The sequence below is a fragment of the Phaenicophaeus curvirostris genome, chromosome 2, assembly GCF_032191515.1.
Source record: "Phaenicophaeus curvirostris isolate KB17595 chromosome 2, BPBGC_Pcur_1.0, whole genome shotgun sequence".
In the NCBI taxonomy this organism is placed as follows: Eukaryota; Metazoa; Chordata; class Aves; order Cuculiformes; family Cuculidae; genus Phaenicophaeus; species Phaenicophaeus curvirostris.
The window spans coordinates 17,090,874-17,112,131 of record NC_091393.1 but is presented as its reverse complement, the minus strand read 5'-3'; the positions used below and the strand labels follow the sequence as shown (position 1 = coordinate 17,112,131).

Below are 21,258 nucleotides of genomic sequence, written 5' to 3'. Positions count from 1 at the left end.
TTTCTCTTAAGCTATCATTGATTAATATTTAATCAGAACAGATAAGTGCATTTCATTTGGCCTTAACTATGTGTTGCAATAAGATAAGAGACAGGAAAGCTCATAAAATAAATTGCTTAAGTTATTCAGCAGATAATGCATCAGAATTTGGAATATGTAACTGTATTTTTCAAAGTGGTTGCTGATTTAGCCTGTGGGTCTCTGAAAGGCACAATTTGTGAGGGAAAGCTAATGGACAGCTTTAGTCACTTGAAGAATTGGTGATTTTCCCTCAATTGTTTCCCTCAGTTGCTGTTTGTTTTGTTTATTACAGGATACTGTTCTAAAGACAATAGTTTGTAAGGGTTGCATCTGGTGTGTGTTCAAAAACTAGTGGCGCAAAATTCTGAGGTGGGCTGGGGTGAACTGCACCCTGAGAGCAGGCTTGGGATAACAAATTACCTTTGCATGAGGGCCCTGGCATATAGAATCACTCACAAAGGTGGGTTGTTGAGGCAGAAGAGGTGAAACAAGGGTGATCACAGGGACGGAAAATTATTATTCCCCCACATTTTTCCTTCCACCTTCGTTTTTCTTTTCTCTAGTCATTTAGTGACCTGAGGTGAAAAGGACAGGAATTGACAGTGCACATGCTGCTGCTGGCAGCAGAGTCGCTGCAGTTGCTCCCTGAACATGAAAGGAGAGGAGAAAAGAAGAAAGAAACCCAATCGTTGTTCTCTAAACATAACATATGTAGAGATAATAGGTTTGCTTTAGTTGAAGCCACCCCCGTTTTGCTGTAGAAATTATTTCCCCCCCCCCTCCACTGCAGTTCAGGAAAAAGGAAAGATGATTTTTCATCTCTCCCTCTTCTTGCCTGCACAAAGAAAACGTGGGTTGATACCATTTTTATTGTTCTGCTGGGGTGGGTTTCAGACTTTGCATTAGCATATTGAATGTCTAATTGAATTCGGGGGCTGTGTTAATCATCCTGTTTTGTTTATGGGTGGTTGGTGAAAGGTGCCAGCAAATGATCACTTTGGTTTGGGGTTAGCATGGTGCTGCCCCCCCACCAAGAAAAAGAAATAGAGAAGGGGAGGGAGCTAGGGAAAGGCGAGTTGACTGAGTGATGTCTGGAGGGCGAACTCGTGTGTCTCTTTGGTGATGTTGTGTGCTGCTGTACTGAAATCCACCCCTCTGCTGAAGCTAAGTCAGAAGTCGGAGGCATCTGATGCTGCTGTTTCCAGGGTGAAATTTCTAAGGCTGATCACTAAAAATGACAACCCAAAACCCCCAAAATCCTCAGCAAAAAATAACCATCGGAACAGAAGATCCAGCATCTCCCTGTCCAACTGGCATAACACAGACGGACATTTGAGAACCATCTGCCTTTAAATTAGCCACACACAGACACGGGGAGAAGGCGGTTGGGGGAAGACACTACGACTACGACCATCACACTTTTTACACGAGGGCCAGAAACAGAGCTGGTAGGAAAAGGAAAAAAAAAAAAACACAGAGAGAGAGAGGGAGAGAGAGGGAGAGAGAGAGAGAGAAAGCCTCCCCCTCTTCTCCCGATGAGTTTTTCGCAGTGCTCTGGTGAGGCTCGGAGGTGGCTGGCAGCGCAGGGGGCGGCTGCTGCCGAGCGGCGCTCGGGGCTTTCAGCACCAGGGCGCCGGACAGCTCCCCACAACAAGTCCCGCTCCGCGCTCCCCGCCGCCCCCCAACCTCAGGGCATCCTCACCCAATTGCCCCTCAGGCGTAATTATCACCCTTTCCCCCCCTCCTCTCCCTTTTCCCCCTCTTCCTTTCCCTTCCCTTCCCTTCCTCCCCCCCCCCCCCCCCCCCGCCCTTTCTCTCTCTCATTTGCAGGAACGACTCTTTGGGAACCTGGTCCACCCAGGGATGTAAAACTGTGCTTACCGATGCATCCCATACGAAATGCTTATGTGATCGTCTCTCTACCTTCGCCATTTTGGCTCAGCAACCTAGAGAAATAGTAAGTAACAAAGAGGGGGGTGGTGGTGGAAAATCCAGTTTTAATGCAAAAGGCAGTAGCGGCGAGGGGGGGCTGCTGCGGGGAAGGGGAGAGCTGGTCGAGCTCTCCTCTCAAGTATATTTCAGACGTTGCGTTGAGGACTCGTTTAATATTGCAGGTAGGCAAATGTTAGTCTCCTGGTGTCTACAGTGTCTCAGGGAAATTAATTCCAGATTCTGTGATACAACTAGTGAAATGTTCGTGTTCTTGAACTCTGAATTTTTTCAGAGAAAGCCTTCTAATTGTGATGCAAATGTGCTGCAAACTTTTGTATTGAACAATTATCAACTTAACAAGCTTTTTAAAGGTTGCAAGCCTTTCCAAGAGAATGTACAGGGCTTTATTATTGCTTGTGGTAGGAAAACCCTAGATACTGTAGTTAAAACAGATTGCAGATCTGCATTGGACATTTTCAGCACAGATTTTCCTTGTAGTCTGTTGATATGATGTAAAAAAATAATTAAGTTTTCATGGAAGAGAGGACATTAAGTGTACAAGTAGACACTCTGGTATTACTGAATGCAAAAATATCTAAAAAACAAATATTAGTGAAGTTATCCTGCTAAGGCATAATTTCATTTTCCTGGTTTTGGAAGTGTATGATCTGACTCTTTTTAATAGCAAAGTAGATCAGTTTGGAACAACGTGGTTGACATAAAATGTTACTTTCTGCCTGAGATATGGCCTGAAAGTACATCAGTCTTATCTCCTATTTGGGTGGCAAAAGATATCTTGATAAACAGAATTTACAATACACCCCTGAGGCTTTAAAAAACATTTCAGTAAACAAGACGTGGTGTCCCTTCAAACTTTTAGATCTAGATTTTTTCCATTTGTATTACCAAATATCGTGTCTATTTGAGAATGTGAGCACATACACACTTACCTGATATCTGATAATAGTTTCTTTTACAGCAAGGAAATCTAGTTTATTTTCAAGGTCATTTATTTATTTTCATTTTTTATTAATGCACAGAGTAAAAATGTAATAATTCTAAATCTGCAGCTCTTTATGAAAGGCTTATGAAATTGTTGCCATAGATATCTTGCCATTCCTTCTAGACAATCAGAGGCCCAAGGAAATTAAGTGTGTGAGAATAGGGGATCGCAGTCAAAGTTATTAAAAGTCAGAAAGTTTGGTAATTCTGCAACAAGAATGAATAACATTCTGGGACAAATTACTGGATAATCTTTAATGTAATACAGTGAAAACAACTGTTTCTTTAATACACAATTCTAAATATTTTTAACTGCGAAGTAGTTTAAACCTGTGCTAACATCAGAGTCTCCTATTAATTACGTGATAATATTACTACTGTCTTTATTTTTCAAAACACCATGCACATGTTATGAGGCATTTTAAAGCCCAAAGGCCTCTGAAGAATGTATCAATAATTAAACAGATCTCAGAGTTATGATTAGTTTTGAAATTAAGTTGTTTTCTGTTTCAGAAGTAGTATTACCAAAGGTATCTGTGACAGTGTGGCTGCTTTTATCATTTTGCTTTTGGTGCTCTTTTTCTTTTAACTTGTTGTTTCAATTCCTGGAGGATGGTTTTTCTTCATGGTTGTCTGTTGTGACTTACAGATCATGGAATCATCCGGTACACCCTCAGTGACCTTAATAGTAGGCAGTGGTCTTTCATGCTTGGCCTTGATCACCCTAGCAGTTGTCTATGCAGCACTATGGAGGTATGTAATGGATTGACAAAGCTGAATGTGAATAGATAGCTATATTTAGTCGAATTAAAATTTAAAGAGAGAATTAGGTGCAACATCTATTATTTGGGAAAGAAAAAAATACCCCAAAACCAGTGCGTGTTTTGAAGCCTAATTTTGTTTATTTGATTGATTAGTTTTACTTTCTCAGTCTTCTGGTGATGGTATTGCCCACTCTTCTCTTTCCCCTCTCCAGCGTGAATGGTATTGCTCCTTCAGTGGGATATTCAGAGTCCTAATTACCATTTTACAGGATTTTTCTGTGTAATATGTTTCATGTAAGGATTCTGGCCTATACTGCTGACTATTTTTTCCAGTTATATTTTAAAGTACAACTTCTATGTGATAAAAATGACATAATGAAAGTGCCACATCAGATATTGCAGACTTAGGAAGGTTCCATCAAGTGGTTTTGAGTTTACACACTTTGGTTATAAGTTTCAAAATTAAGTAGTCTCAAATAGTGTGGTGGTACATTCTAGTAAGAGATACTCTTTCAGTCTTGAACTTACTATATTAAAATATTTTAATGACTTAAAAGTGAAATAGGTACATATGGAGTAAATTAACTTGAGAAGTGATGAGAAATAACATGATGTCTTACTGTAGAAGAAATAGAAAAGTAAGAGCACAAGTAATACAAAGTAATAAATAATTTAAAAAATGGAACAGGTTTTCTCATTTAACTTTTTTCCATACTAAAAGATAAAATAAGTTCTAATGCAAGGAAGAAGAAACAAAGGGACAAAACTGTAATTTTTAGAGTAATGTAAAGTCAACCAATAGAATTTTTCTTTCAGAAGCAGATTGATAACTTTACACCTTTTTCTCTTTCACTCTTTTTTTGTAGCCACAGAAACTCACAGGATTAGACATATACATAATAAATATAGAATATTGAATTACATAAGTTATATTAAAATTATCAGTTCTTGTCTGTCAAACCTAGGAATGAGAGTATTTCAGGATATAATTCCCATCTGAGGAATTATAGTGTTATTTTTGCACTCCCTGCTATATTTAGCACTTGGATGGAAATACTGTCATGCTCAGTGGAACTGGCCTTCTCCATTACTTAGATTAGATGTAAGGAAGAAATGTTTTTTGATGAGGATGATGAGGCACTGAAACAGGTTTCCCAGAGAAGTTTTGGATGCCTCATCACTTGAAGTGTTCAAGGTCAGATTGGATGGGACTCTAAGCAACCTGATCTATTGGAAGGTGTTCCTACCCTACCCACTGCAGGGGCATTGGAGCTAGATGATCTTTAAAGGTCCCTTCCAATCAAAACCAGTCTATGATTCTATGATTCTATGATTCTATGATTCTATGATTCTATGATTCTATAATTATGGTAACTTCCAAGTGGAGAAAAAAAATGTGTGTGTTATGGACCTAGTATGGGTTCTCCATTCAGCTGTTGAAAACTTAACTGATACAGATCTTGGTGTCACTAAGATATTTTGAAAATATTATGATGATGGACTGGCCTGCCATTTGAATCATTAAAATTGGCTTCAATGTGTTTCTCAAACAACCAGCTATAAGGAGAATGTAGACACTGAAACTTGTATGTATATAAGCATTAGTTTGAATAAATTTAGTGGTAGGGAGAAATGTGATATTTTGAACCTATGTCTGTATTTGTATTTTGGAACACCCACATTCCAGTTGAATGGCAGGGTGTATTTAGAAATGATATGTGGTAGAAATATTCTGATGTGAAGAAGGCCTGTGTGAGCATTCTTTTATGGTTGATTGATTTGACCCACTCAACTGAAAATTCAAACTGAAAAATAAATTCAGCATCAGTCAAATATTCACCCTCCCTTCCTTTCCCTTCACTTCCCTTCATCAATAGTGGACTAGCAGGAAAACCAAAACCTTCCTAACTTAAGTCAATGCTGTGATCTCTTGCTTGTACTGAAATCCTTTATGGTCCAGAGATACTCAGTGTTGTGAACTAGCCCAGGTGAATCAATAGTTAACAACTTAGCAGCATGCTGACTGCATAGACAAAGCACTAGACTTTCTGTATTTCTTTGCAAAGACATAGAAAAAGCAATAACAACACTGTTAGATTTTGAGGAAAAATGTGGATTGTGGTATCAAGGTTGTACTGTCTTAACTAAAAAAACTGAATACTCTGTCACTTAATTGATAGCTGAGCGATAAAAACAGTAATTCATTTCATGTCCAAAGCTCAGCGTCCTTTGCTATGACCTACTCAGTGTCAGCTCTGGATGTATAGCTCAGAAGGAGATAGCAATATTAAATAAGCTCCAGTGAGAAGCATATAACATAGGTTACAGAATATGTAGGCCTATTGTATGGTCTTCAGAGGAACTGAGCACTCTTAATTTTCATGTAGTTTTGTAGTCTGTGTTTACTCTTCTTAGCAGCTCTGAAAGTCAGGTCACTAATGTACTTCACTTGAAACAGTAATCATTTTGTTTCTGTCCTGTAGCATATAAAGGGTAGTATATGGAAAAGTAAGAACATTTGTGACTTGTAAGGAAATAGGTGATAACAGTATTTGACTTTTTCATCCTAAATAGACTTGTAAAATGCATATGATAAGTTTGCAAGAGAGACTGTGTGATGTTTACTGCTATAATTTAATCTTTCTATAAAAACTTAACTATTTTTTAGCATTAAGTATTACAATATTATTGCTTCTTCATACAAATTATTTTGTGAATGTGGTGGAACTTCAAGATTAATGTCATTGTTATCCTCATAATATGTTTCAAAATGCACTGCCATAGTATCATCAACCAACCTGCAGCTTAATTATGCATTGTGGACCAGATCTTCTGTTTATGTAAATCACCATAATTTTGCTGAAGTTAGTTGTTGTGAGTGGTCTATGCCAGCTGTAGAAATTCCCAGGGATGAGCAGAGAGCATAAGAAGTTCCTGACATGAATGCATGTAAGCCTGTTATTATCAGTATGGTGTTAGAATAGTGTTGACAGCAGTTTTTAAAAGAAGTATTGATAGATTATTTTTAAATATATCAGTATACTAGGAGGGAATTGCAGAACATCGATCAGAATAACATAGTTCCTATGTTTGTGATGTGATAACCCCCGATACTCTTTTTGAACACTTGAAAGTGAGCACTTACTTTTCAGAGTATCTCCAATATTTAATGCAGAAAATGCATCAAAGCTTTTTTATGACTTTTTGTGACTTTTTATGACTAGTTACTTTCCTTTTAGAAAAGTTGTGCTCTCTCTTTGTTTATTTGCACAGGTACATCAGATCTGAGAGGTCAATAATCCTAATCAATTTCTGCCTGTCTATTATCTCATCAAATATTCTTATCCTGGTTGGACAAACTCAGACACATAACAAGGTATGATGATGGATTCTATTTAATTTGCTCTTAAATATTGATACTTTTGTTTTATTTGTGTTCAGCTTAAAATTATTACATCTACTTAGTCCTATACTCGTAGGACTTGGCATTTTTGGTAAAATATTAACAGATGAGAAAATATTTACTGTCTTTCATAGTATTTTTTTCCTCCCAAAAAAATCCCTTTTGGTGTTTGTCCCTCTGGATAAGCTGTGTTCTCTGTGGAAGACTTATGTGTTTTATAACTAAATTTCAAAGCAAAAAAGTTCAAAGTCTCAACATCAAAAGCACAAATTCTGGTTCATTATAATAGTTGTAATAGGATTGTGCTACAGTGTTTTTTGTCTTTTTATGAACACGCTGGTACTCGAAAGGGAAGTAGAAATTGCTTAGAAGTTAGAGTACTACTCTTGAAAATGTGCAGAAACAGACATCATAACAGGCTATAGAACTATTAAATCTCTGATGTTGCTATAAGAAAGTAATAACCCTGCCCACCTTACTTAGTGATGCATTGCTGATTTATTACTTATCTGTTCTCAGAGTCTTTCTGAACATAGTCGTCTTTGTCCCTCTCCTTAGAGCAGGGCTATGTCAGTGTTTTGAGGCATCACCCAGTGTTTAGTGATGCTAGACAACTTTCAGAAGTGACAATAAGTGGTTGATAAGAATTAAGTATAGCTACATGGTAGCTTGGAAAAGAGTATAAGATGTAATTGGTGAATAGGGCAGTATATGATAGAACACTTAAGTTTTGGAGTGAGCAAGTATCTGTATAGTAATTCTTTCTCCCACTATGTTAAACTACTTAATCTGCTGCTCATCTTAATTTTTCCAATCCTTAATGAAATATATTCATCATCTGCTATAGGATAACTGTATTTCTACAACATATCTATAATTAATCATTTATTATTTTCAAATGAATGCTTAGAAATTTAGCTGCCAGAAGTCTCATAAATTCAATGCAAGTCACATAGCTGTACTTTGTAAAACATATTCAAAACATAGTCATTTCCAAAACATAATTTAACAAAATTATTAAAACTAATATATAAGTATACTTTAAAGTTTTGAAAGTGTGTAGAGGTATTAATGAACAAAATATGGATTTGCAGAAGGAACACGTGTCTTACATATTTTGTTTAGGGGGAAAAAAGTCAGAAATGCACAAGCAACTTCAGAGTGCCAGAGCACAGAAGGATTAAGCCCCTCAGCACTAATTTCAGCCCTATCATGCATAGCCATATATACTATTTTATTATACATCAGGAAAAATTTCTTCACCGGGAGCATTATCGGTCACTGGCAGGGGCTGCCCAGGGAGGTGGGTGAGTCCCCATCCCTGCAGGTGTTTAAAAGATGGGTAGATGAGGTGCTCAGGGGTATGGTTTAGTAGTGGGCAGGTACAGTTGGACTTGATGATCTCAAAGGTCTTTTCCAACCAAGCAATTCTATGACTCTATGACTCTATATTGTCACTATGGAATCAGGGTTTGAGGGCACCAGAATGACTGTGTTTCATAACATGCTCCCTAGGTACACTGGCAGTGTTTCTTTGATGCTTGACTTGGGGAACTCTGAACCAAAATATGCCCGTAATCCAGGTCCTTTCTTTTAATCTTAATCTCCTTCAGCTCCCTCACTTCTGCTTCCTGAGCTCCTGAAAGTACAGATATATATTGACTTATTTCTAAGAACAGCAGATCCTGATACTGGGGATGTTCAGAGGAAATAATTTACAGAAAAAGCAACGCATAACAAACATTACATTTTGAATATATGGCCTGAAAAATGACTCTAAAATATCACTTTTTCTACCCTTGCCTTCTTTTTGAGTCCACATCTTGCTTTTGATATATGTACCACCTGGGATCTTGTAGCCAGGGAGCACCTCTAATGGATCAAAGGCAGAATACATTTTTTATACCCAGGAAGATATTCCTTGTTACAGACCAAAAATCTTTTTATCACTATGTTCACCGATATGTGAATATATTGTAGCTCCAAGAGGCTAGCCTGTAAATGCACCATCAACAAAATGGCCAGCAAAAACTATTGTTCAGCAAAAACTTATTCAAGTTAAAGGGATCAAATCCAGGTGTGACTGCAGTATGTTTGTAAGCAGGGATGTGTTTTGGCATCAGTTGTGTTTGAATAAAAGCTCTGATGTGGGTTTTTTTATTCTATTTTAAAAGTTTGCATATGACCAGAAGAAGCCAGTGTTTGATTTTTAATTTACAGATGTAGATTACAATACAACTTGTAGGAAAATAAAAAAGAAAGTTTACATTTTGCTGAGCTAGAAAATTTGTAAATAGAAACTTCAGAAAAAATCAGGTCCTTACTCATGGTTTAAGATGAAAAACATTCTATATTTTGTATATGAGATTTTGTTACTTACTAGAAATAAAACTATCTGGGTTCTTAGTGTTTGTTTGAAAATTTTAGGAGAAATCTTGTGGATATTTTATCAAGGGAGTAATATTGCAGTCAGCAGATATTGTTTCCTAAATAAAGGCTTAGGTGGTGTTTTATGACAAGAAAGTTATCTCAGTTTTTTTAATATATTGGGGAAAATTTGAGAACTACAATATGTAAAGTTCGAGAGTTTACTTACTCTGTTCCATTTTCATACTATTTGCATATTATTGGGGCAGCTAGTTAATGTCCATGTGGTCTCTCCGATATTCACAAAGCTGAAGAATACCTTTTTCCATGCTTTAGTTTGGCATTGGTTCTAAGTTTAAATTGTCTCCAGCTCTATATTTGTGTATGTTCCCTTTAAAAATAGGTGCTTGTCAAAGCTGACTTCCAGTTTAAAGTTGAACAGTGTGTAAGTTAAGGATACTGACGATGTATTTAGAACAAACAGCATATTGTCAGTCTGTTTGCAGTTTGGGATTTTCTCTGTCTGGATTAAACACCACACCATCTACTTTTATTCAGTCTCCAGGAAATTTCTGAGGTTCATTTTAGTACACCCATTGACATCTGTGACAAAGAAAAAAAAAATAGTCTCTTTTTCTGTATAAATGCAGGTTTTCTGTTATTTTATTTCTATTTTATGTAAATCATAGACGCTTAGCATGATAGGTTTAGCTTTACTCTTTGAAGGCTGAGTATATCTTTCATGTTTTTATAAAAGCTCCTTTTAGTGAAGACTAAGTGAATTTGAATATTGCACTCTATTTGGTTCAAATAGGTTCTGACTTTTTTCAGCAAAAAAGATAATGGTATCTCCCAGAGGTAGGAATGGATGAAATATTTACATAGGGCATATAGAAATAGTTTAAATTAATTCAAGCTAACATAGGTTTTCCATTTCTAATATACCCTGTCTACAAGTGACATTAGACCATGGAGTTTTTTTAATTGTTTTGGAATAGTTCATGATGAGGCGAGTATGGTTTCTCCTGGAAAATTTGGACTGAGATAGCAAGAAAGCCTTTTGTCAATAGAAAAGCCTTGTTCCTTCTTAGCCAAATGTGTGGTGCATTTTATTGAAGGATACAGCTGAAAAATGGGTTTTTTTCGGTATGTTTCCTCAAACCTTTCAAAACGCCTTCTTGAAGTTTCAGACTGTGTAAGAGATTTCTGTTTTGTCAGATCCTGTTTCAAAATACAGGTCATTGAAGGCTGAATTTACAAGGATATTATGAAATTAATTATGTAGCTTGTTTAAATATACTCAGTGATATACTAGATACGAGATGCATATTAATCTACTTTGGTATTTCTTTCTGTCTCTTATTTTCTTTTCAGTGTTAAATGTTAGCCACATAATTATATTTAAATTTGAGGATATACAATTGATATGCTGGTGATAGCCCTTAACAGCTGAATTTAGTTGTAACATTGAAATTAATTCTTCTGATCTAAGGAATGGTTACACTTTTTATGTGTAACTTAACTGGTCAAATATTTGTTCTTTTATAAATACTATAAGATGTTTCTGACATCTTCAAAAGCATAATATATTTGTTTTAAAGGGATTGACAGTTTACTTTGAGGAAATATCTATCAGTGATTTGTAGTTTTCTCTATAACTCTTGCTATATTATGTTTCCTAACATACTTCCTGACATCAAGAAAAATGTTTGGTTTTTTCTATATGTGGTCCTTTAACTCTTAAGCTATAAATCTTTACTCTGTTTCTGATCTCATTCAATGAGCAATTATCTACCTCCAATAAGTTATTGATTAATACTATGTGTATTTTTTCATAAATTCTCTTTCCTTTTCCATACATGCAGAAAATACCTTGGGTTTTTCACAGTTCTGCCTAAACAAAAACACATTGTCTGTTTGATGCAAACAATTGTTTGATTTTTTTTCCTGCACGGAAAACAAAGATAAAGACAATTTAAAATAAGACATGGAATTCATTATATATATGGGCAAAAGTTAATTGTTTTCTGTATTACCAGTTTCAGATTGTACTTGAGAGTTTTGTCGTTGGAGTTTGTGTCACTTCTGATAAACAGGCGTGTTTCTAGAAATGTCTTAAGTCTTGAGTTTTTGTTAGCCATAGTCAGATTTATGTGTGCCTACCAATGAAAAAACAGAGAAAATGTTAATGCACAAGGCAAGATTTAGCAGCCCTGGTGTTCTATGTCGCCCCTTTTTAATTGCTGTATTTAATTTATTATGCTTACTATTAGATTTTGGAATTCATCTCTCAAACCATACCTGAGAAGATAGGAACAAAGCATGTCCTGACTGCCTAAAGCACATAATATAAACAATCAGTACTTTCGATAAATTCATTGTAAACAAGCAAAAATCCCTTAAAATGTTGTAGATACTAAGATTAGACTGTTCAGTAAATAGGTTGGCTGGACAAAATTAATCCCACTTTTGTAGTCTGTTTTTTTTAAAACAGAGGTTCTAGGCTGAAAGAAACAAATAGAAATGGAAAGGAGTTGAGAAGCCACAGCATCCCATTCCCGTAGCACTCCGAAGCAGCTGACTGTGTAACTAGGGCTCCCTCAGGTTTTAAGAAATGGTGGGTGGCAGAATCCCCTGGGAAACCTACAAATGTTCAGGTAGTACAAATGCTGCCTCTGACCATGTGGTTCTTGCCCTGTATCTGCCACTGCCTTACAGATGCAGGCATTGTGGCAATATATCTCCTAGGAAACAGCAGGGAGACCTAACAGCAGATGGAATGAACAGAAAGACGATGCTAACACAGCATTAAGGTTGTGTTAGAAAATCAATGGGGAAGTAGGGAATTTAGTATCTTAGGCTGTACCACTCCTTATTTTAGGTCTTGCACAGAGAACTTCAGGGAAATACCCTCCATCTAAACATCTGAAGCTTGGGCAAAAATTTCCTTCCAGTTATACCAATATCCAACTTCCATATTAACACTTACTCTGCTGATTACCATCTTTTTATTTGTGTAATAGCTTTTTAAACAGCTGAGCCACAGAGTCTTTGGTATTGGTCAGCCACCACAGAAACACCCCAATAAATAGGTCAGCAGTCAGAGTGCAATGCACCACACACATGTACTTGCTATATATTTGGGATCTCAGAAACAATTAACTGGAGAAAAGCCCACTTAACTGAATAACTATTACAGGAGTAGGTCTGTTTGAGCATCACTTTTTACCGTGCCGAATTCTGACAAAACCCATTAACATCAGCTGAATTAACTATCTGCTTTTAGATTCTCAAGAGAATCTCTGGGAGCAGATCTGTCTTACCCAAGATCAGCAAACATTGTCATTCGTGCTACTGTTACCTGCCTCAGAGGAGATGGCAACGTACTTTTCAAAAGTGCCTGCCAGTGTGTTTCTCAAAATACATCAACTTTATCATTCAGTTTGCTATTTCTAAACAAAACAGACATTTTGATTGTAAGAGGGTTACAGGGAAGAAATTGGGTAGGTATTAGCAACATGCGTTCTCTGCCTCAAATTCCCAGAACCTTAAGAGCCCTGTGAGCTATTTTAGAAAAACAGAATTGTTCAGGTTGGAAGATCACCGGGTCCAACCTCACTCTCAAGGCAGGGTCAGCTGTAGCATTAGAACAAGTTGCTCGGAATTTTATATAATCCAGTCATGAGAATCTCCAGGTGTGGAAACTGCGCAGTTTCTTTGGGAACTTTTTCCACTGCCTGAATATCCTCATGATTTGAAAGTTTTGCCGTATAGCTGGTCTGGACCTCATGTTTCAGTCTATATCCATTTTTCCTTATCATACCACCATACATCACTGTGAAGAGCTTAGCTTTATTGTCTTGATGACCTCTCTACAGGCAGTTACATGTTGCTGTGAGATGCCTCTGAAGCTGTGTCTTCTCCAGGCTGAACAAGCCCACCTTTCTTAGCCTCAATTCACAAGGCAAGTGGTCCAGCCTCCAAGTATCTTGGTGGCATCTGCTAAACTCACTCCAGTTTATAAATTCTTCCACGTGTTAGGAAACTCAATTGTATTGGACACAGTATTCTAGAAATGGTCTAGTGAGTTTTGAGCAGAGGAGGAAAATCCATCCCTCAGCCTACCAGCTGAGCTTCTCTTGATGCAGCCCAGATGCTGTCAGTGATCTGTGCTGCCAGAAGACACTACTGACTCATATTCAGCTCACTGCACTTCCCTGCAACCTGTCTCAGTCTCTCTGGGTAGCAATCATGCCCTTGAGCGTACAGAGTGGTGCTACCAGTTTGTTGTTATCTACAAACTATGCAAACAATCATTCCACTGCCTACCCCAGCTCAGTGACATTAAACATAGGTCCCTGGATAGACCGATGTGGGTATGCTGCTTGCTGTCTGCTTCCAGGTAAATCGCGACACATTAATCATTACACTCTAAGACAACTATCCAACTAGTTTTTGTCCATCTGCTTGTGCAGTCATCTAACTGTAACCACCTAGCCTGGTTACAAAAAGTACTGAGACACTTCCGTAGCATCATAGAGTCATGGAATCATGGAATGACGGAACCATAGAATGGTTTGGGAGTGGAGTAGAGGGGCAAAATCACCTCCCTTGACCTGCTAGCAATGCTTCTTTTGATGTAGCCCAGGATGTGATTGGTCTTCTGGGCTGTGAGCATGCATTGCCAGCTCATTTTGGGCTTCTCATGAATGTGTCTTCATGAATGAGAAGCCCAAGTCCTTCTCGGGGCTGCTCTCAATCACATCATTCTCATCCTGCATTGAAACTGTGGATTGCGGTTTGCTTTGTTGGAGCTCATTTTAATGAACTTTAGTGTTAAAAACAAAATTGGTGTTGATTTGGGAATCTTAAATTTACCAGATTTACCTGTGGAAGACTTAGACTGTGTCTGACCCATGACACATGCTGGTGCCACCTCTAGTGTCTTTCAGCTTGTGAGGATCTTCTGCTCACTCATACCACCACACATTCACATATGTGAAAAGAATATTGCACACCTGTATTCTACTTCTCCCCAGTTGTGATGCTTGACTTGGTGCTGACATGTGTGCCTTTGCTGTCCTGCTTCAGTCTGCTGTCCTACTCTTCCCAAAATGGTGGGGGTTTTCCTCTTTTCCTCTTTGTTCTTCAGGACCTTTTTAGAGTATTTTTTTTTCTCACCTAGAATTCACCCCCACAGCCCTGAGAAAAATAGTTCATTCTCTCACAAACACCTGTTTGAATCATTTCAGACAATCTGGTGATGACTCAAGTACTATTTTGGTCTTTACACCTTTTTTTTTTCTACTTGTCTTTTGCTTATTTGTTGAATTTCAGTGGAAATAGAAACACAGTCAATGGGAAGTAGATCAACCGACAAACAATTAAATGTTCATGTATTTCATGTACATAATTTTAGTTTTAGGAAAGAGGAAACCATAAAGACTTCTAGGGATAATGGTAAAAAGGATTTTTAAATTAAGACACAAAAAGAATAGACTTCATAAGATTAAAAAATTTAAGTAATAATGATAAAAAGACAACACCAAAAAAAGAGCTTTCAGCTACTTTGTTATTTTCATTCTAGTATGAAAGTTCAGTTTCCTACATGGATTTTCCTGTCTGGATTACAATTTCTATGAATGTAGGCATAGAATCCATTTGTCATATAATCCAAGACAGATAAGAAAACACAGAAGATATTTTGATATAGATATCTGGTGAAATAGCACACTAAAAAATACAGCTTTGAGATAACTGCAATGTAAATCTTGTGCTCTACAACAGTAATTATTGCATCATTACTCTTTCTGTATAGCAAAAGGAAACATGCTAGAAAACATGAATTCTTTTAAATACAATTGTTTAAGAAATAATAGTGTAAATTTTGTGCAAAAGATGATGATGATGATTATTATTATTATTATTATTATTGTACTAGATCTTATTAATAGTTTCCTACAACTTCCTGTTGTATCTGTGTATTTTCAGGAATATGTGGTATGGTTTAACCTTGACACGCACTGTGAAGCTGATTTGTACAGGTTGCTTTTTTTTTCTCAGAAGTTTAATACCCTTATATTTTACAGTCAAGTCAATGAGAACAGTATAAGGAAAATGACTATTAGATTGTTTTGATTTTCAGGCTGGTCTCATCAGAAGCTTTAAAATGAGTATTCTTTCCTTAAAATGGCATACTCCATTCTGTAAAAGCTATGGGCTCAGTCCTGTGATCCTAATACATGAAAGTATTCTCAAGCCCTATGTTTAATTTTACTTTAGAGTTTTATAAATATTATCATGTAGAAGTTGGGAAAATCAGGCTCAGAGCTGATTTAAGAGTTAGTAATAAAAAAGTTGTCGGGTTTGTGTTTGTTACTTATGACTGAAGTGTACTCAGTTCTGAAAACAAAGCAGCTTGCTGGTGGATCAGTTCACTTTTTATGCTTTTGCAGCAAAAGGAAAAAAAAAAAGTGAATGATGCTTTGCTAGATTAAATCAAACTCCTCCAGGATGCTGTTTGAAAAGTAGCCAAAAACAGATGCTCCAGAAGTATAAGAGGCTCTGCCTTGGGCTATTGTGAGTTAACCTACACTGTACCTTACTAGGTTGTTTAATTTGTGATTGAACTTAAATCATAGTCAAAATAAATTCACATAAGATGATAATTATTCTTAGGTGCTAGGATTAAGATCTGTGTTCCAGAGCCTATGTCCAGACTCATTTATTTATTTTATCACAGAACATTAGAATGGTTTGGGTTGGAAGGGACCTTGGAGAAAAGAAAACAAAATTGTGGGATACGACTGCATCCCTTCCTTCCTTCCTTCCTTCCTTCCTTCCTTCCTTCCTTCCTTCCTTCCTTCCTTCCTTCCTTCCTTCCTTCCTTCCTTCCTTCCTTCCTTCCTTCCTTCCTTCCTTCCTTCCTTCCTTCCTTCCTTCCTTCCTTCCTTCCTTTCCCTATGAATCTTGTTCATCTGGCTACAAGTAGCCAGTTTTCGAAGGGAAAAGCATAACAGTGTCTTTCCCATTCTCACCTTTTATCTCTTCTACTGGGTGACTGTGGGTGAAATTTCAAAAAGTTGGACAAGCAGGATGTGAATCTCTGTTCTAGAGAAAGAGACCAACAACTGGATGGGAAGTTATTACATCATGAGAAAAACCAATGTTGTTAGAAGCTCTGCAGAACAGGATTTTTTGATGACAGCAATGCTCAGCTTGTCAAATAAAGCGACTGCTAGGTGAGGTTAGGGACCCAAAATTATGTGCCCAGAGATCTCCTTGAAGCTAGTGTAAAATGTCTGTAATGCCTCTAATTTTAGATGACTCCTGAAACATGACTTTTTTTATATATATTTCATGGACATACATGCTTATTGTGTTGAGTCACACCATAGATATCAAACCTGGTCCTGAACAATCTTACAGTAACTCCGGTTTTCTCTTTTGGTGGTTTTGTCAAAATTTATGTAAAGCTGACATTATGAATGAATAAGTAGCTATTGTGTGGAATTTAATGGAAAATTACACTCAATAACTGTTGAAAGAAAATTGTAAAGGTAAATTTACAAAGCTTGCATTTGGCTATAATCATGGACATTTTTAATGAATGTAATTGTGAGATTTCCAGAACCCTGCAGGGAAATGTACATGTTTGTAATAAAAAGGCCTCAAGCTGTTAAAACTGATAGATATTATGAAATGTCAAGAAAGTTCAGTTTACACTAGACTTTTGGGTTTAAAAACAGGATGGAAAACATGTTAGTATCTCTCTCTTCTGAAGAAAACTGAAATATATCTGGCACAAGGCGTCCAGCAGTTGGAAGGAAGTATGAATAAGGTTGGCACAAAATGTTGTTCCATTAGTAAGTGATTACATGTCTGTCTTTAATTAGTAGCATGGCATATAATTTGTGTTCTATGCTCTTTATTTTTTTAAAAAGTCGCATCTTCAACCTATCCTGTACTTTCTAAATAATTTCGTTAAGCTAAGAAATCTAAAAGGATTTATTATTCTTTAAATACCACTTAAAGTTAGGTAAAGGCTTAGAATGAGAATGGCTTCCTTAACAAGCTTAGCTGAACCATACAGGACAACAAAGCCCAATGTGTCAGAACCTACAGCTATTGAAATTTGGGTTTTAAAAAGATGGGATTAATTGTAAAGCTGTTGTTATTTGCATTGAAATTTTACACTTCTTATATTTAAGAAGGCCTTCAAGTCTCGGTCTTTTATTGTATATCCTCTTATGTCAAGTCAATCAGAATTCAGGCTTAAGTTTAGCAGTTTAATTACTGCTATAAAAACCCCTTCATTTTGGCACTGCTTATCTTTTAATGTAAATACGGAATAGTAATAATGTTTCATTGAACTGAGTGATACCACAAGGCATTGCACTTTTGCTATAATTCACAGTCAGACCTCAGTATCAAGGCAGCATTAATGATGGACAAGAACTGCTGCTAAACTCAGTTTCTCTTGTAGCTATTCTAAAACCTCATCCCATAAAATCTCCCCAGAAACCAATTTATAAGAGTTTAAACCTGATGAAGTGTCTATTCCCATTCATTTCTGAAGGGTTCTTCTTTTTAGAAAGAAGATTCAACAATAGTGTCTAACACCAGTAAAAAATATATTCTACTCAGAGTTTTAAAACTTAGAAGGCTCAATCACATGCCATAAACACCTAAAGAACGTATCTCTCCTAGTTAAACATTAGCCACTAAATAATCAAACATGTATTTTGGAAATTATCTGCCAGTTACAGATAGGAAGCTTTCAAAATGTTGAGTTGTGGTATTAATTCTCGTGCACACATTTTGCCAGTAGCAAATGCAAAGCCTGAAATGAATCAGAACTAAGCCAAATTGTGTTGCCTTGCAGCTGGCATGACTAGGAGCATGCACACAAGTTATTGATATAGCTCAGCTGACACTTGTTATGCCATGATGACTTGATTGTGTGTTTGAGCCCCTAGAGGTCTCAGTTCCTTGAAGTTTCAGTGCTTCAGTGAATAGGTATGATAAGCAAAGCAGAGCCAAGAAGCATTTGGAGGTTTCTTTGTCAAACAGCATTTTACAGGATTTCCATCTAGGTTATGTGTATGCTGCACCCAGAACAACTGGACCTTGGTATCTCTCAGTGTGGCACACTATTAGTATTAAATATCATGAATTCACATGGGCTTTGCTAATCTGATGGTCTTTCTGTTCTCTGTGTTTAAACCTGTCATCATGTGTCAGCTAGAATGACTGGTTTGGGTCACTTGGATTCACTTGCCTCCCCTAGAAACTGGTGAACAGAAATTTTCTAGTGTGCAAAGAAAGCTTACACTTCTGGAAAGAATTTTCCTAAGTGGTGCTGAGAGAAGGCTTAAAAAATTAATTATTATGAATATACAATACAAGTAGCCTTTCAGTGCAGTGCCTAGCTTTACTTCTCCAAACTTCTTTTTAGGTTTATACACACACTCTGATTCTCTCACCATGGTCTACCACAAGCTTTTATTTTCAGTAGCTTCTAAAATATAAGAATAGATCTATAATAAAACATTACCAAGTTTCTAAATGAAGAGAAAAAAAACCAAGAAACCTTGTGTCTTCTGGCCTCTGGAAAGGAAGATTTCTACGCCACATGATCTACACCATCAGCACAATAGATTTAGAGATTCTGCTGCATGTTCAGAGGATGGCACTGATTTCAGTGGTAGGATCTGCAGGGAAAGTTATCTGATCTGTGCAGGTCACAGAGCATCTACTAAGGGAATTCCCAGCACAGGAACAGAGAGTATACAGGTAACTTTCCAAAAGTAATTTGACTATATAATTTCATCCAGGGCATGATGGATATGGATGTAACCTGGGAGACTTGTAGGAGGAGACATTTGTGCCAAGTATATAATTTAAAACTTAACATTTTATACTTGCTAATTTTAGCTTCCAAGATGCATCTAAGAGGCACTTATCATTAATTATTAATTAATGTTGTTGTTGATAAAAATAAGCCTATCATTGAGGCTCTGGGAGTGTTTCCAACACCAATAAATTTTCAGTTTGAATTCTTAATAAATATTTTTTTTTAATTTTATTATTTCCACCTCCAGTCAGATCTTCAACTTATTTCATACTTACCCTTTCCATAGGGAAAAGCTTGGTTAAATGTATCAGCCTTGTGCTCTGTTGTCAATGTCAGCACATTGAGATCTGTCAGCTTTTCTTTAAAAGCTTGGGAGGGAGGGAAAGAGGTGAGGACACCTTTAGCTGTAGTGAGACTCTTCAGCCTCCATTCCTGAGCATTTTAACCTTAGATGTGTTAATTGGTATGCAGAAGCAGGGGATGTTATGAAGAAGGCCAGATGTGAAACTCTGTCAGGTAAAAAGGAGCAAAAATAATGCTCTCTTCCCACCCAGCAGTAAAAATGAGGGTAGTATAACCTACAGGGAAAAGTTATACTGGAAGCAGCAGTGCTGTGAAGGGGACAAACTTTGCTTCTATTGATTACAGTCACATATGAGTGGAACCAAAGAATTAATTTATTTTTTGCATTAACAGAAGCTTCCAACTGGTCTGGAAGGGTCACCCACTGAGCACTCCACATGTTGAGCAGATTGTAGTAGTTAAATATGTAGACCTCAAAAGCTGATTGACTAGTTGAATAGATACCAGAAAAGAAAGGTCACCACTTCTACCCCATATACAGACAGTTATAAGTAACAGGATTATGACCAAAGCTAACAGTTGCAAATTCAGGGACTTCGACACAGGTCTCCATTTTCAAATAGAGAAGACAGCTTACAGGATGCAAGCTTTCCTTTCCAGTCATGTAGGTTTTCTTCAGTACTTCAATTTCACTGGCAAACAATTTTCTGGTGGTGGCACGGCACTGGAACTGAGAAGACATAGAGGCAACACCTGACTATATTATTCAAATCTTTAGTGGCTCTGGCCAATCAGACAAGTTTTATTTCAAGGTCATTTCTTACATAGGAGCCCATCGTATTCCTTGTTCACTGGAGGCTTTATCCAATGTTCCAACGTGGAGTCTGACAGAAGCAACTTCCTAGAGGATTTATGAGTTAGAAGTTAGAAAGCCATGTGTAGTCACATTGGTTGGGGCGCATTTCTTGCTTTCCCTAAGATATTTGCTGCTCTGAGTTAGATTTTAACTGATTTTAGTACAATTCACACAGACAGCTCTATGCTACATGAAAATCATCTCCTCCCACTGAAATACTATTTTTTATGCATATAGTCTCTTAGTACATATTGTTTTACAAGGGAACTGTTTGCATCCCATACATGTTGACTTTTTAATAAGACTCAGTGAGACATAGATCCAAGGGTTGATCATGTGGTTAGCCAAGTAGTTAATGATTTCAAATAACTGAAGAGATTTTATTTCCTTTAAAATGCTACTAATGCATTATTTAATAAGTCATAATTTGTATGTAATAAAATTCCTAGGCTTATACAATGATAATTATGTTACTTAGGAACAATTTGAAGTCACGGACCCTGAAAACAGTACAGTAGCATTTGCTTTCAATCTGAAGCTCTGTGGTAAACATCTACATCTCTTTGAGCTTTATATGCAATGTTACATTTTGCTTAATATTTTTATGGTTATTTACCTCTCAGAATAACCAAATCTAAGTTGGAACACAGCTCAAAGCACTTTGGCAAACGAAGGTTTAAATATGCTAATGATTTGTAATTAGGAAGTAAAAAATTGCTAAAACCTAAGATAATGTGCTACTAGCAATACAGTC

General features: G+C 36.9%; 1 protein-coding gene across 7 annotated transcripts in view; it reads left to right on the top strand.

Annotated features, from left to right (window-relative positions):
* Positions 1-21,258, top strand: part of ADGRB3 (adhesion G protein-coupled receptor B3) — a 458,941-nt gene that overhangs the window by 355,806 nt on the left and 81,877 nt on the right. For all 7 annotated transcript variants that reach the window (XM_069851423.1, XM_069851419.1, XM_069851421.1 and 4 more), the window contains 3 exons: positions 1,852-1,978; positions 3,605-3,708; positions 6,993-7,095. In XM_069851423.1, the coding sequence (XP_069707524.1) occupies positions 1,852-1,978; positions 3,605-3,708; positions 6,993-7,095 (334 nt within the window). The remainder of the gene's footprint in view (positions 1-1,851; positions 1,979-3,604; positions 3,709-6,992; positions 7,096-21,258) is intronic.